At 41.1% G+C, this 14,263-nt stretch overlaps 1 protein-coding gene across 1 annotated transcript in view; it reads right to left on the bottom strand.

Annotated features, from left to right (window-relative positions):
- Positions 1–14,000, bottom strand: part of hip1 (huntingtin interacting protein 1) — a 44,878-nt gene extending 30,878 nt beyond the window's left edge. The window contains exon 1 of the mRNA XM_080844420.1: positions 13,732–14,000. Coding sequence (XP_080700546.1) covers positions 13,732–13,851 — 120 coding nt within the window. The 5' untranslated portion in view covers positions 13,852–14,000. The remainder of the gene's footprint in view (positions 1–13,731) is intronic.
- Positions 14,001–14,263: the final 263 nt, after the last annotated feature.

The following is a 14,263-nucleotide window of genomic DNA, read 5'->3' as shown; positions in this document are numbered from 1 at the left end:
TCTTAGTCTGGCTTCCTGTCTTGGCATAGACCGTTCCTGCCCATTTCCTGTTGGATGAAAAATGCCTGGCACTCCCCCCATCACTTGTGAGGCAAACGTGGCCAACACAAACAACAGCCCAAACTCAAACTAGTCCCTTCTAAAGGACTCCCTTTCCGAGCACATCTCTTTGATTGCCCTATAAGGTCAATCAAAGCCACTGTGACACACAAGAAATATGCACTGCACATTATAAAACAGTCTGGCCTGTAAAGGGAAATGTGGGAGACATACTTATTTCAGAGAGAGTACAACTGCATTAAAACACAGTTAGTACTTGTAAAACACCTACACATTTTCCTTGCAGTTCACATAATCACACTACACTAGTGTTACATTCAAGACATACACACCTCCTTTTACAAGGAGCGCCCTGGCCAGAGGCTTTCACTAATAGCCACAACACACTAATGCTTTCCTTCCCTTCAGCCTACGACTCTTAAAGCACAGTTTGGGCCGTGCTTTTTTCACCTTCCACTCCTCCCTGTTTTTTAAAGGTCACCTCTCTATAATGCAGCCACTGTGCAGCCACTCTCCCCTATTTAAAGACCATTCTGTTCTTTACTGGCCTCTGACTCAAACATCCGCTCTCATGGAACATTCACTCCACACCTCATTACGACACAGTCAGGGCACAGAATGGAAAGGAAAGACAAAAATGGGCAACCTGCGCTGGACGGACCGACCAGTCTCAACTGGTCTCAAACTCCACAGTGTTCTCTGTATGATGCGAGCAGAGTGTGATCATCTCCTTCACTCAGTGGCTGGTAGTAACCTCGGTGTTACTGCCAACTGGAAGGACATCCAGCTGACTTTTTAGGGGCCAAAAGAGCAAGGCCATAAAAAGGGTATATGGCCTTAGGAGATGGACAAATGAACCAAGACAATATAATGACAACATAATGAAATTATGATGTCTCAAGTCAGGTTTATGGGAAGGTTTACTATAAAGAGGCCTTTGGACAACCCATGGAGAGAGAGGTTTTCTATGAGGCAATCATCTTTGCTAAATGAGGGACTTATTGAAAAGAAGTTTGCAAGTCATAAAATACCTAAAAAGACAACAATAGAGCTGGAGAGGTTGTAATACAATGCCCTGTGATGCAACACACCACAGTACTGTAATAAAAGTGATATAAAGCTCTACATATTCTGAACTGGGAATATATTTCATAGAGCATTTCAACACTACTCAAAACTAACCAAATATCCAGCCAACACATTGTAAAATAAGTACTGCTCAATAATGACTTGCTTTCACAAAAGTCATCAATTTACTAGGTGAACTCAAGTTGTGCAGTTCAGTGAAAACCTGTGCAACCCAGTGTGTACAAAAGCAAAGACATATCTCCATCTTTGAGCTCCCTCTGAATAAAGCCTGGATCACTCACACCTGGGAAGACCTAAAAAAAATACAGCTTCATGGATATTTTTGACATCATAGAAGGTGCCGGGTGAACTATCCATAGTTGACAGCATCTCCTTTCCAGCTGTATTGTTGTCTTTTTATGTATTTTATGACTTGCCAACTTCAAACAGCAGGGATCCCTTCAGCCAGCAATGGCCCAGCATGCACCTGCTCAGCAGCCTCCATGCATGCCAACTCCAGCCGGAACAGCCCAGAGACAGAAAAAAAACACTAAATACTAGTGTGTAAAACCTCAGGTCATGCCTTGAAAGGATTTAATGCTGAAGTGAGTGAATGGCATTTTCCTCCTGGATCTTACAACCTTGTCACACAACAGCTTAACAGCTGGTCTAGGCTCATCTCTCTCACTACATTCAGAAAGTTCTCCAACACCAAGAGAGTATACAAGTGTGTTATAAGCACAAAATGTAGCATATGGTGCTATAAACCAGTTTACCCAAAGACTACAGTTACAAAATCAAGGATGACAGGGAAGCCATTGGTCTTGATACCAATGATAACAAGCCTGACCTAATAGAAACCTCACCCTCAATTGCATGTTTTAGATAGACAAAGATACCTCCTCCAATTAAGCAAAAATAACATGAATTCTTGTGTTATTCTGGAAAACGCTGCCAAGAGTTTCGGAATGTTTTACAACTCCATATCATCCTATCAAACTTTTCAAATATTAACATTTCCGCAGTAGAACCGTTGAAAAACAGTCCTCCATACTAAGGTCATGTTACCATTACATTGTTAGTATTCTGTAGGGAGTTCGTCAGAATCACGCAAGTTTCATCTGACTGTGATTGTTGGTTATGATTCACGCCCTTTCTACGTTTTCCTTTCAAAACACTCCACTTCAAGAAACTACCAGAATCATGTGAAAACACAAGCTAATTATTTAAGTTTCAATAAATACGTGCAGGCACCCCACTACTGCCATTTCAGAAGATGCGCCGTGCTCGCAACGTGGAAAGCACAATGAAAATACGTATAACACTAGCTTGCTAATTTCCCTACAACAATGTAACTGCTCAGTTTATACACATTCCAGCTGATCTGGAGCTCAATATTATACGTCAGCAACAGTTATGACTACACCAGATGTTGTAGCCGCCACAAATCTGCAGTCGACATAGTTAGAAGATACAGAGGAATAGAAGGAATCCTGGGAACAAATTTACCCTGCTATCGTACCCCTCTCAAAAACACTTTGCTCCCCACCCCCAAACAGGCATATCTGTTGCACCGTTTTTCAAATCTTATTTTTATAACACATCTCGAGAAAGACCACTGGTTCACATCATCTCTTCTTTTCCTACCATTTTACTGAGATCCATAGTTTAGTAATCCGACAGGAAGGCGACTTGAGCCAAGACGAATTGAGCCGCTTGCCTCTTCAACAGGAATTAAAAACAAGGAAAAGAAAAGGCAAGATCCGCCAAGGGAGGGAGATGGAGGTGGAGTGGTCCGTTAGCTCAACATGTGTCCCGATTTGGTATCGAATAGTCTCCTATTCCTTCCTTGTGTGCGCTCTCGGCTTTCCCTTGTTCTCACCGGCATACACACTTGGTTAGAGGTAGTCCTTCACTTCATCATCTGACTGGCTAGACGCGGAAAAGATCTGTCTAGCAGAGGTTCTCCGGTCGAAAAAGACGACTATACAGTCTTGACTGCGGTTGGTGTGATCACAGTTGTTTTCGTGGTTTCCTTGATCAGTAGAAAATATTCGAACTTTTAGGTATCAGTGGCAAAATAGAGCCATTGACGTGATGAACAGAAATAGCTTCTCTCGCGGGCCCCTCCGCAAGGAATAGCGGTAAAAGAATGGAAGTATGTTCCGACATCATTAGGAAACACACGGGCAAACCTCATTCACACGTATTGCATGGGCGACCTCCAAAGCATCTGCAGCATAGCATAACTTCAGAAGAACCTTGTGATTGGCTGACTTCTTAAAAACGTCTCACTATGGCCTGAGCTACAGTGAGGATGTAAAGCGCTTGCGCAAGAGTGTAATCTGCATTAACCAGTAGTTGCTTAATCTGTAAAGAAGAACCTTTTGTTGTTTTTTGCATCCCACTGTTTTAATATAACTGTTGACTGAGAAGAAATTTGCTTTATCATCATCATCCTTCATATTTGTTTTCAATATAAGCTAAGGCTGACGATATGACAACTGTAACATACAACTGTAACACGTGTCCTGCAAGTAGCCTACAGAACACACTAATTATCCGCGTTGGACGTCAAGCGAAGTAGTAGTAACGTTATGAAAAACTTGGCAGCCATGATGCACTACTTAGGTAAACGGTGCCCTCTTCTGGTTTGTTTTCACTTGTCATTTCTTCTTGTAACCCGCCTAAACGGCTTAACTGGATCCCACATACATATTTAATTTGACAGTTTGGCAAGGCTTGTTTAAATAAGTAACTGGAGCCTCAACATTGTGAAAGACTGAGGTAGCATTTCAGAGCGATTTTAATTAGTGTGTGCTTCTCAATTCATTGAAGCTTTATACTGGCTGTGACCACAGTTTTCTTAAAACCATTGGCCTGTCGTTAATCCAGACAATTACACATCTGTTTCATTAAGACATTTGCCACACAGCTGTAACACAGTGTCTAACTCGGGGGGGGGGGGACTGACAATGGCATCATGTTGATCCTCTATATGAACTGATGCTGTAAACACAAGGAAATTCAGAACAGAGGAAGCCTTCCCAAACAATGCATACTGTTCAATAGAGTAAGTTCACTTCCTGGTACGATGTGCACACAGTGGGACAGCATCCACAGAGACACATGGGTCACACACACACACACACACACACACACACACACACACACACACACACACACACACACAGAGAGACACACACACACACACACACACACACACACACACACACACACACACTACAGTGTTAGCTCTGACATGTTCAGCAATGACAGAGTAACACAGCCACAAAGAGACCAGACACACACATTGTCTGTCTGTCTGCTACAGAACAGACATACACACACTTTGTCACGACTAAGAGTTCATCAGCCTGACATTTTTGCCAACACTGAGGTCAAAGTACAGACCATGGCCTTGGGCACACTGCATAGATATTTATTTACAAAGAGGTCTTTTAAATAAGTATGTCCAACTGAGATAAGTGTCATTCCTTGAAACAGAAGCTCCCAAGACAACATGTCCATATTAATCTTCTTATGGAATGATCTACTACTTAAATCTAAAAATTGGCCGGTGTGCCTGACAATATTTAACCCTTAGTTTTAACGGTCACTGGTGTCCAATCCACATAACAGCATCTTGAAGTACATACTGTCATTGCAGAGAAGGATGTCGGAATTGAAAACTACAACCACTCAAGAGCCAAGAGTTTCAAACGTGTACTCCACCCATGTTTACTTCCATATTTTCGCTCAGCATTGGACCAAAATTGTTTTTTAATTTTGATGTCAAGTATTTGATGCTGTCCCTGCCTTTTTTCACAGGATTCTTTGGGGTCTAAGCATTCTTCATACTGGGACTAATTTGGGTGTTAAGGTTGACAGAAGTAAACACCATTTCAAATTAGACTGAAAGTAATTTGACCAACCAGTCCCCATAGCTTCTTGGCCAACAAGCTCGCAGTTTACAGATTACAGAGTATAATCTCAGAAATAGAAGATATAAAACTCAGTAAAAATGTCCTCATGCATTTCAAAAATATATATGCCGTTATATTGGGAAAATTGCTTTGTCCAAGCAATCAGTTGTATATTAAACATATCTTCCTGTCTGGAATAGGAGAGACAACTATGTGATGTCAAGCTTAAGGAATCAGTTCTATACTCTGACTAAAGTACATCTGAAATGGTGATCATTTTTATTTATTTATACTCAACCAATAGACACAGCAGAGGGTTTTTTTTAGCCAGATTGGGGTTTGCAGATGATGAGCAGGCCCAGATCTGAGCTGGGTGGCGTCACCCACAACAGTAAATTAAAGTGCTGGGGTTTGTGGCCCATCCCAGCTAGCCACACACTCTTCCGTTTCCTCGTATTGTTTACGAATATGTCCCTTAAGTATAAGACCATAACCGAAACAATGGCTAAAACACCTTAACAACTAAATATTTGTTATTGTTTGCACGCAATCGCCCCAACATATAACCATTGTTCTTCTACAATGCTAAACCAGACTTGGAAATGTAAGCACTGAAAACTCGTATGTATCGACACGATGGGTGTAAGTGCCATCCAAACAAGTGGGTACGCAGTGCCATTAGCAGCCTAATGGAAGTTAACATCAATACCAATGAACTTGGCATAGCTGTGAATACCGCTCCCAATGTCACCCATGCATGGTATTTTTTAATCCAAGGCCAGACTGGGGACACCATGGGTTAGGCCTGCTATTCTTTGCCATGTCAGGCATTTCTATGCATTCCATCTCTCCATCTTAGTGTGCATTCCATGTTATCCAGCAAACTCATGTAAAAGGGGGAAGGAGAGGAGATGTGATGGAATCAAAGCAAGGGGGAAAGAGAGATTAGATGCAGCAAAACACCGCCAGGAGGATCAGGACACAGCAGGAGGTGAGTTCAAGAGAGGAAAGTTGCACTTACACCCTGATTAGACCAAGTGTGCCAGAAGGCAAAAGGACAGTCAAGGGTGAGTAGATGAAGGGAGGAATGAAGGAGAGAGGGAAGAGTGAAAGAGAGAGAGGGAAGAGTGAAAGATAAGGGGGATTGTGAATGATGAAGGAGAGAGGGAAGAGTGAAAGATAAGGGGGATTCTGAATGATGAAGGGAGGAATGAAGGAGAGAGGGAAGAGTGAAGGAGAGAGAGGGAAGAGTGAAAGATAAGGGGGATTGTGAATGATGAAGGAGAGAGGGAAGAGTGAAAGAGAGAGAGGGAAGAGTGAAAGATAAGGGGGATTCTGAATGATGAAGGGAGGAATGAAGGAGAGAGGGAAGAGTGAAGGAGAGAGGGAAGAGTGAAAGATAAGGGGGACCGTGAATATGCCGGGGTCTGCCTTGTTGAGTCCTGCAGTGCCAGAGGGACACAGCCAGGCTCCTCCCCAACATTCCACTACTGACAGAGCACAAGATCGCCAACAGAGCACAAGATCGCCAACAGAGCACGGGGGAAAAGATAGCACACTCAGAGAGGAAGCGAATGAGAGGGCGGCGGGAGAATGTGGATTTATTTGTTCAGTTTTACATAATTTTGTCTGGGTAGCATGATTGTGATTTCATGCTTCAATATTGAAGCTGGGAAGACAATTATCCATTGCTGAAAGCTACCAGCATAAATAGGCATGTGTGGCCTTTAATGTGAGAATAGCAAGTGTTCTACAATGTTAGGGTTACTTTGAACATAATTTGCAATTTTTTTAAAGCGCTCTTGCCCTGCACTATATACATAATGACAAAAGGTAGCCTATAAGAAGGGCAGGTTTGATTAAAACACAATGCCTTATAACCACTACTGTTAAAAAAATATTGTATCCATTTTGATACCATGAGAAAGATACACTTTAAAGGCTTTTTAGTTCCAGTATTATGTGGCTCCGTCAGTGGCCCCACTGGCACAGCTGTAATGACAGCCAGATTACACACTATAAAATGATGTCACAACAAAGTAATTGCCTGCAGCCTATAGGATTTACCACTCGAATATTGCCACTAGGGTTGCACCGATATGGAAATTCTTGGCCGATACCGATACCAATGTTCAAAACAACAATATAGCCGATACCGATACCGATACCGATATTTGTTTACTTTGTTTTTGTTGTTATTCATTCACCCTTTTGTGCCAGGAAAATAATGAAATAATTTTCTAAAAAGCAATGTGTTAAATTATGTCAGCCCTTTATCACTCTTAATTTTGAATGAGCACAAATTCAATCAGATTTATGAAACAATCTTTAGTTTAACTAAACTTTATTTAATATAATATCACCAGGCATCAAGACATCATTTCAACTGTAAACAGATGCTTGCAATGCAGCCTTACAAAACACAAGCATAAACCCTTATGGAATGCCATATAAATTCAAGATTAAAACGAATATAATACAATATTTTTCTTTAAAAACTGCCTGCCATAAACATCGGCCAGTACCATCGGTGAAAGTCAAGTTTATTACCGATAGGCCGATAACATTAAAAGAGGCAAACATCGGCCGATACCGATGTACGGCCGATGCATCGGTGCATCCCTAATTGCCACTGCTACAGCTCTTACCTAATTCTGTTCAAAGATCTGATGATAACCAGCATGTACTGTAGCCCAGTACACAACACACAAAATGTTGACCAACAAGGAAGCAATAAGCCAATACAATGTATTACACACTGTCCAAAGTACATGATTATAGTTACACACGTGACCAAAAAGGCACTGCAAATAGAAGCAGAACTACAGTGACTCCTGGCACTAAAGCGAACGGTGCATTGTGCTATTAACTACCAAACATAACTAAATTAGCACCAGTCTTACAGGGCCATTCGAGGCTGGACAGCTGTGACTGTCATGCCTGTCTATTTCCTAACTTAGAGCAGTCATCATCATCATCATCATCATCACTTATGTGGTTGTGTGTGCATTGTTATATGGGACTGCATAACATAAACATTTCTGCTCAATACATTCTGTGACAGTAACCTTTTTCAAAGTACTCCTTCAAACATTACCTCAAGGAATTGGTTGCCCCCTAATGCCCACCAAAACTTCCCAGAGTGCAGGGCTCCTTGTAACACCAAGAATATCAAAAAGCACAATAGTAGGCAGAGCCTTCAGCTATCAAGCTCCCCTTCTGTGGAATAATCTTCCTGTCTCCATCTGAGAAGCGGGCACTCTTTCAATCTTTAAATCAAAAGTGAAGATATTCCTCTTTAGAGCATACTGTAGTAATGAATAATACATTTAAACCCGGCACGTGCCGCAACATACTGTATACTTCTTGTCAGCCATGTTGTTGTGTTTAGCAGCAGTGGGCTACAGACAGCATTTTGTACTGTGTAGGAGGCCTTTACCGATCATGGGAACAGCATGTTGCGGCTGTCGCTAGCTAGTGTCCTGCCACCCTTGCTATTCTTGTGTAACTAAAATTCTCAAGCGACATGTCAGCCAAGATAAACATAATTCATCAAAACTACACTATATACAAAATTCCCAACATGAATGGAATTGGGCAACAGACAGCACGTGCGAATCCTGGTACAGCATGTTGAGGCTGTCGCCAGCCAGTTGTGCACTGTTGTTGTATCCTGCCACCCTTGCCTTCCTTTTCCATCCATTTTCATACACCATGTCAGCCAACCATAACTAAACAAAGCTAAACATAAACAAAATTCCCACACACCATGCCGACCAGCCTCTCCAATTTCACCTCCTTCTATGATAAGGCATTAATACTGATATAATGGCCATATTACCATGGCCATAATATGTTAATTGTTGTTAAATGTATTTCTTTACCTGTTTACCAAATTGATGTTTACCAACCAATCTTCTCTCTCTAATAGCAAAACCTTTGCTGATCACGATGGAAACACTTTTCCTGAGTCATCATAAGTACTTATACACATATTAGGCAACCAAGCTCTGCCCACTCACTTTGACGCTTTTCTTTCCCTCCTAGACAATACCGTTTGTCTGTGGGATGCTGCTCTAGTCTCTCCACCTGATCTACCTGCAGAAACCCTCAGGAGCCTACCCATTCCAACCACATTGTCACGCATTCATTTTACCCAGCTCATGATACAAACATACTGTAGGCTAGCCTATTTACCCCAAATGTAAATAACTGCCACCATCGATATATAGAATTATGTTTCATTGCTCTACTTACCCTTATTAATAGTAACCTTACGAGAAGACTGTATACCCACTCAGGTGTTCTACAATACTTAAAGGCTGTGTTACCATCTTACCCACTATCAATTTTGTATCCGTCACATACAGTTAATACCATCTTGTTTGTACGCATGTACATTTGGCACATGTATGCTAACATGTTTTGATACATGTATATATTAATCTGCCATGTTTCTGATTCTCTCCCCTCCCTTGCTCCTCCCTTCCATTCTGCCCCCCCCCCCCCCCCCCTTTTATATCTCTACCTCTCAACCTGGCAGATTACATGTAAGTATTTTTTGTAAATTATGAAAATGTTGACTTTCAGGGGGGTTTAATACTCTCGCAAGCCACTGTATGCCAGAAAACGACATGTTACTGACAGTAAAAGAACACTGATTCTACTCACTATCCACACTGAAACACTTGGGAGCACACACATGTGTGTGTGTGTGTGTGTGTGTGTGTGTGTGTGTGTGTCTGTCTACTGCTTTGTGGCTTTCTATGCCTTTGCCATTCACTAGTCTCAATGGCATTGTCAACACCAGATATTATAACCTTAACCGAGCGATCAAGGGTTCCTGTCCATTAAATAATTGATAATAAGTTATTTATAAATCTGAAAACGTATGAACTATCCACTGATCATAGCTATCATAATCATAAGTTAAGACATTGAATTTGAAATAAGGATGTGTTTTTGACAGACATGTTGTGCAGTTTCATCCAAGCAAATTCCTTCCAGATTCTAAAGCGGATTCTGGTCTGCACTATATTGCCACAAGTGCTACCATTCTCTTGTCATTACAGAGCATTGATGTGGACACCCTCTCATTTGCAATGCACTACATTTTAAACCACAGAGGAACCATTTTATCCCTGCAATGCATTCCAGGAAAGGAAAGAGAGAAAAACCTCTATTACAGCAGCATGCAGTGTGGCTGAAAACCGCATGGAACGCATTTGGGTGGGTCATATCTTGGAGTAAACAAACAGATGACGATAAGGATGGTGCACCCTAAAAACTTGTAGGTCCTAATCTTATCTGTATATGTACATACAGTACATAAGGTACAATACAGACAAACATGCAGTTTATGTATGTAAATGTATATCATACATACTGTACGTGTAATTATTCAATTTTAGAGCGAGTTGGTGAGAGGGTGGCGCAAGAACTAAAATTAAGTAATACATTAAGAAGTTGGTTACACATTACAACCTCCTATACTATAATCCCGGTAGTATACATGAGTGTGTGCCTTATTGTCTGTGTTTGTGCCAAGCACTTATCCTCTGACAACTGACAAAAACTAACAATTCCCTCATTTAAAAAAATATCACGACCAACTGTATTTTTGTGATTATAACCTCACGCTGGAAGTCTTGATCTCATTAAGATAAGAATATCCAGAGTCTGGAGCTTGACAAACCATAGTACCATGAGGTTTTTTTTTAAATATACAGTACAAGTCAAAAATTTGGACAGCACCTTTAATTTTTTTGAGAAGTGTTTTCTTTACTCTAAATACTTTCTACACTGCAGATTAATTCTGAAGACATTTAAACTACGAAAAAACACATATGGAATGATGTACTAAACAATACAAGTGTTATCTACCATGTAGAAAATGATAAAAGTAAAGAAAAAACTTCTCAAAAAATGAAAGGCGTGTCCAAACTTTTGACTGGTACTGTACCTCACAAATGTACACATATGCTGGCGGCACAGTTAAGAAAAGTTTAAAATGTAGTCTTATCTGGCACATATAAATAGATACATGTAATAGCTTCTTGCAATTTGATTTGCATGCTTAACATGAATTGAGTATGCAGGGTTTGAGAAAAGACTAATACATCAGCTTGCATCGTTAGTGGTGACGTATAGCAATCCCATAGTGGTCAATGCCGGTTGGTTAAAGGGTGTGGTTTCAAAATTAACCCAAAGACTACACATATTAGGATGCAGCATAATATGTAGGCACTCTGAAATTCTTTTGAATGAAAAGTGCGTTAAACATAAAATGAATTATTATTATTATTAGAAACTGTAAACAATCCCCTATGGAGTGTGGCTAGATCCTATTCACAAGTGAATTTGTGTCTGGTTGTACCCGGCTAGCAGTAATCATCCAAAAAGTAGCATTGATAGGCAGTTTCCATTAAAATCTGTCAACATTACATTGTCACGGTCTCATCTGTGTTCCAGCAATTTGTATGATTCTGTGTGATAGAATGGGGTGGCAACATGTCTACCAGAATTCTAAATTCAGTCGTGTTTACAGTTTCCACTTTCCTGTGCATGGTCTTTCAGTTACCAATCCATTTTGACTAAGTAAAATCCAATTAAATGACTCTGCTGTTTTCACTTAGTGCCCTTATATCTGTAGAGTGAGGCAGCAAAGCACAGCGCATTATGCCTTTTTGCTGTTATGGCAATAGCTGTCAGGAAGGTTTCTATCGAAACAAACTCATCTCAAATTATGGTCGGCTACATTCAGTGACTTGGGGAACAAATCAGGGAACATGTGCATTTTGTTACAGGCAATATCCTCTGTGTCTGTAAACTGTTTGACAGTTTTGAGATACCACTCTACACCAAAACAAATTGCCACAGTAACCTCCAGGTCCATTACGCAATTTTTTTGAAAAAATGTCAGAGGGAAAAAGCTAAATATGTGCTGACTGCACTGCATTCAGTACACACTGCGGATTCCAGAGTGGCAGAGATCCTCCAGCCAGTGTGTGACCCAGTGACCAGTCCTAACAGATGGCTGCTGCGCATGCGTCGCATAACACCACCCTCTATAATCCATGTCCCTGTCCTAGTTGCAAACAAGGGGGGTGGCTGAAGAGTGTTTGTGCAATTTTTGGAAGGGGAGGGGGAGTAGTGAGTTGGGATATGCACGCCGGTTTAGCAAAATCCAACCTATTACCACACATGAAATGTACTGTTCGGTTTTATCATTAGACAGGAACGAAAAGCCAGAGACAACAAAAAGTGGATGAGCCCTGCTAACTGCTGCTAACAACACACCAGCAATGCAGTTTGCTGCAGCTTGATTCATGTGACCTACTTTTCGGCGCTCTGTCTCCCCAGCCCTGGGAAGAATGAAGTGGGTGGGTGGGGGGGGGTAAGGGGGAATGCAAGCATGTACAATCACCATACAACTAGCCCCAGACATCAAGGCAAAATTCTTTGTGTTGATAACATGAGATCTGCCAGTCGCCCACTTCTGATGGGGCAACAATAGGCTTTACTAACATGAGTCCTAGCTACGCTGCCGCCCCCCACCATACACACACACAGACGCATGCTTTCCCTGATTCTTGAATCTTCAGGACTGGCAGGAACAATGTTGATTATACGTCTCCCATCAACAATCTCCTCTCTCTCACACACACTTCCTCTTCAGCCTTGCGGAATGCACTTTCCCAGACCGTCGTCCCGAGGGTATAAGCTTTAATAGTATACCTCCCACTACACAAAGCACTTTCAATCACTATGTACAACTTCTTAAAAGGACCACTTCCAAGCCCTTTCAGAAAGACCTCAGATTAAAAATCAGGCTTCACTTTTCACAGTAATACCTTTTCGAACAATAGTGAGCAAATCTATCTCATGCCAATGACTGCCTATATGAAGGCCTACATTGTAATGTTGAAGATCTATCATGATCTGAAGATTTCAAGGAATTATAACAGTCAAAGACATGGCAGCATTTAACCTTGCCTTATACATGCAATTATTGAAAAATGTTGTCGACAAAAGGGCCAACTGAGAAACACCAAAAATTAGTGTTGACCGTTATTTATCCCTCTCAGAAACTGCAAAGTAAATTGGTTGTCTAGAAAATGTACTGACTTAATTGAACAATGAAATATATAATTTTTCTAAATATTCTATTATTCATCTAAACATGAATTTTACTCCAAAGTTAATCAGCAGTGAAGAGCATACCCAGTGAAATCTATTTTCAGCTATCAAATATGGCACAAAACACAATGGTGAAATTAACTAGACAAAATCATAACTTGACAGTTATACAAAATGAACGGCTTAATACTGGCAATTTTTACATAGTTTTATTTTAACATAAATTCGTGTTAGACCATTAAGCTTGCTAGGCCGGTAATTGGCCATCTCTGGTAAACAAAGTGTTGTTTCGCAAAAATAGACTACACAATATGACGCCAATAAAGATACCGCTTAATATCTTCGAGAATACAAAAACCAACCAACATTGAAAAAAATCGTAGGCTAGCCTTGACATAGCATGTATGTATTTCAGTTGCACTGTCTATTTAGAGCTGTTTAAACAGAGAGAGGAACGCTACCTTTCAAGTCTGAACAGTTCGTATAAATAAATTAACCAATCTGGTCAGCACTATGCAGTTCTCCAGATTCAGCTTACCTGACTGCGCTCAAAGTTCTCCTTCTCAACTTCCAAACTATTCGCACCTCCGGTCCGACGACTGAGCACTTTAGGAATTGGGTTCGGTACTTGCTGCATGGAACTCTTTACTCGATCCATTATGTAGCCTACTACCACGAACAACGTGGAAACCGATTAATGATAAACAAAGTAACAACATATGCAAATTAATACAGTTACATTGGTTGTAACCACGAATATCCAACGCCTTCGCCGAAATCAAAGGAGGTCATTTTTTCTGTCCACCGCCCAACTACTCCAACGCTGTTCAACACTGCTCATGTCCATGCGCATGTAGTGTATGGGCCTCACAACCACTGATCTACAAACCATCTCCTGGATAGATACTCCTCAGTCATATGAACTGACAAGCAGCGTTATTGGGCAGATGAGGCAGATTGACGCTGAAATATGGCAACGGTGTTTGCCCAACAGCGAGTAGTCTGTGGCTCCTCCTCACGTCGCCGATTGATTGAAATTGTAGTTGTGCCCGCCCATTAAAGCTGTTCTT

This window comes from Sprattus sprattus, assembly GCF_963457725.1.
Source record: "Sprattus sprattus genome assembly, chromosome: 9".
NCBI classification, from domain to species: Eukaryota; Metazoa; Chordata; class Actinopteri; order Clupeiformes; family Clupeidae; genus Sprattus; species Sprattus sprattus.
Note: the sequence above shows the minus strand (reverse complement) of the source record. Positions and strands in the feature narration are given on the sequence as shown.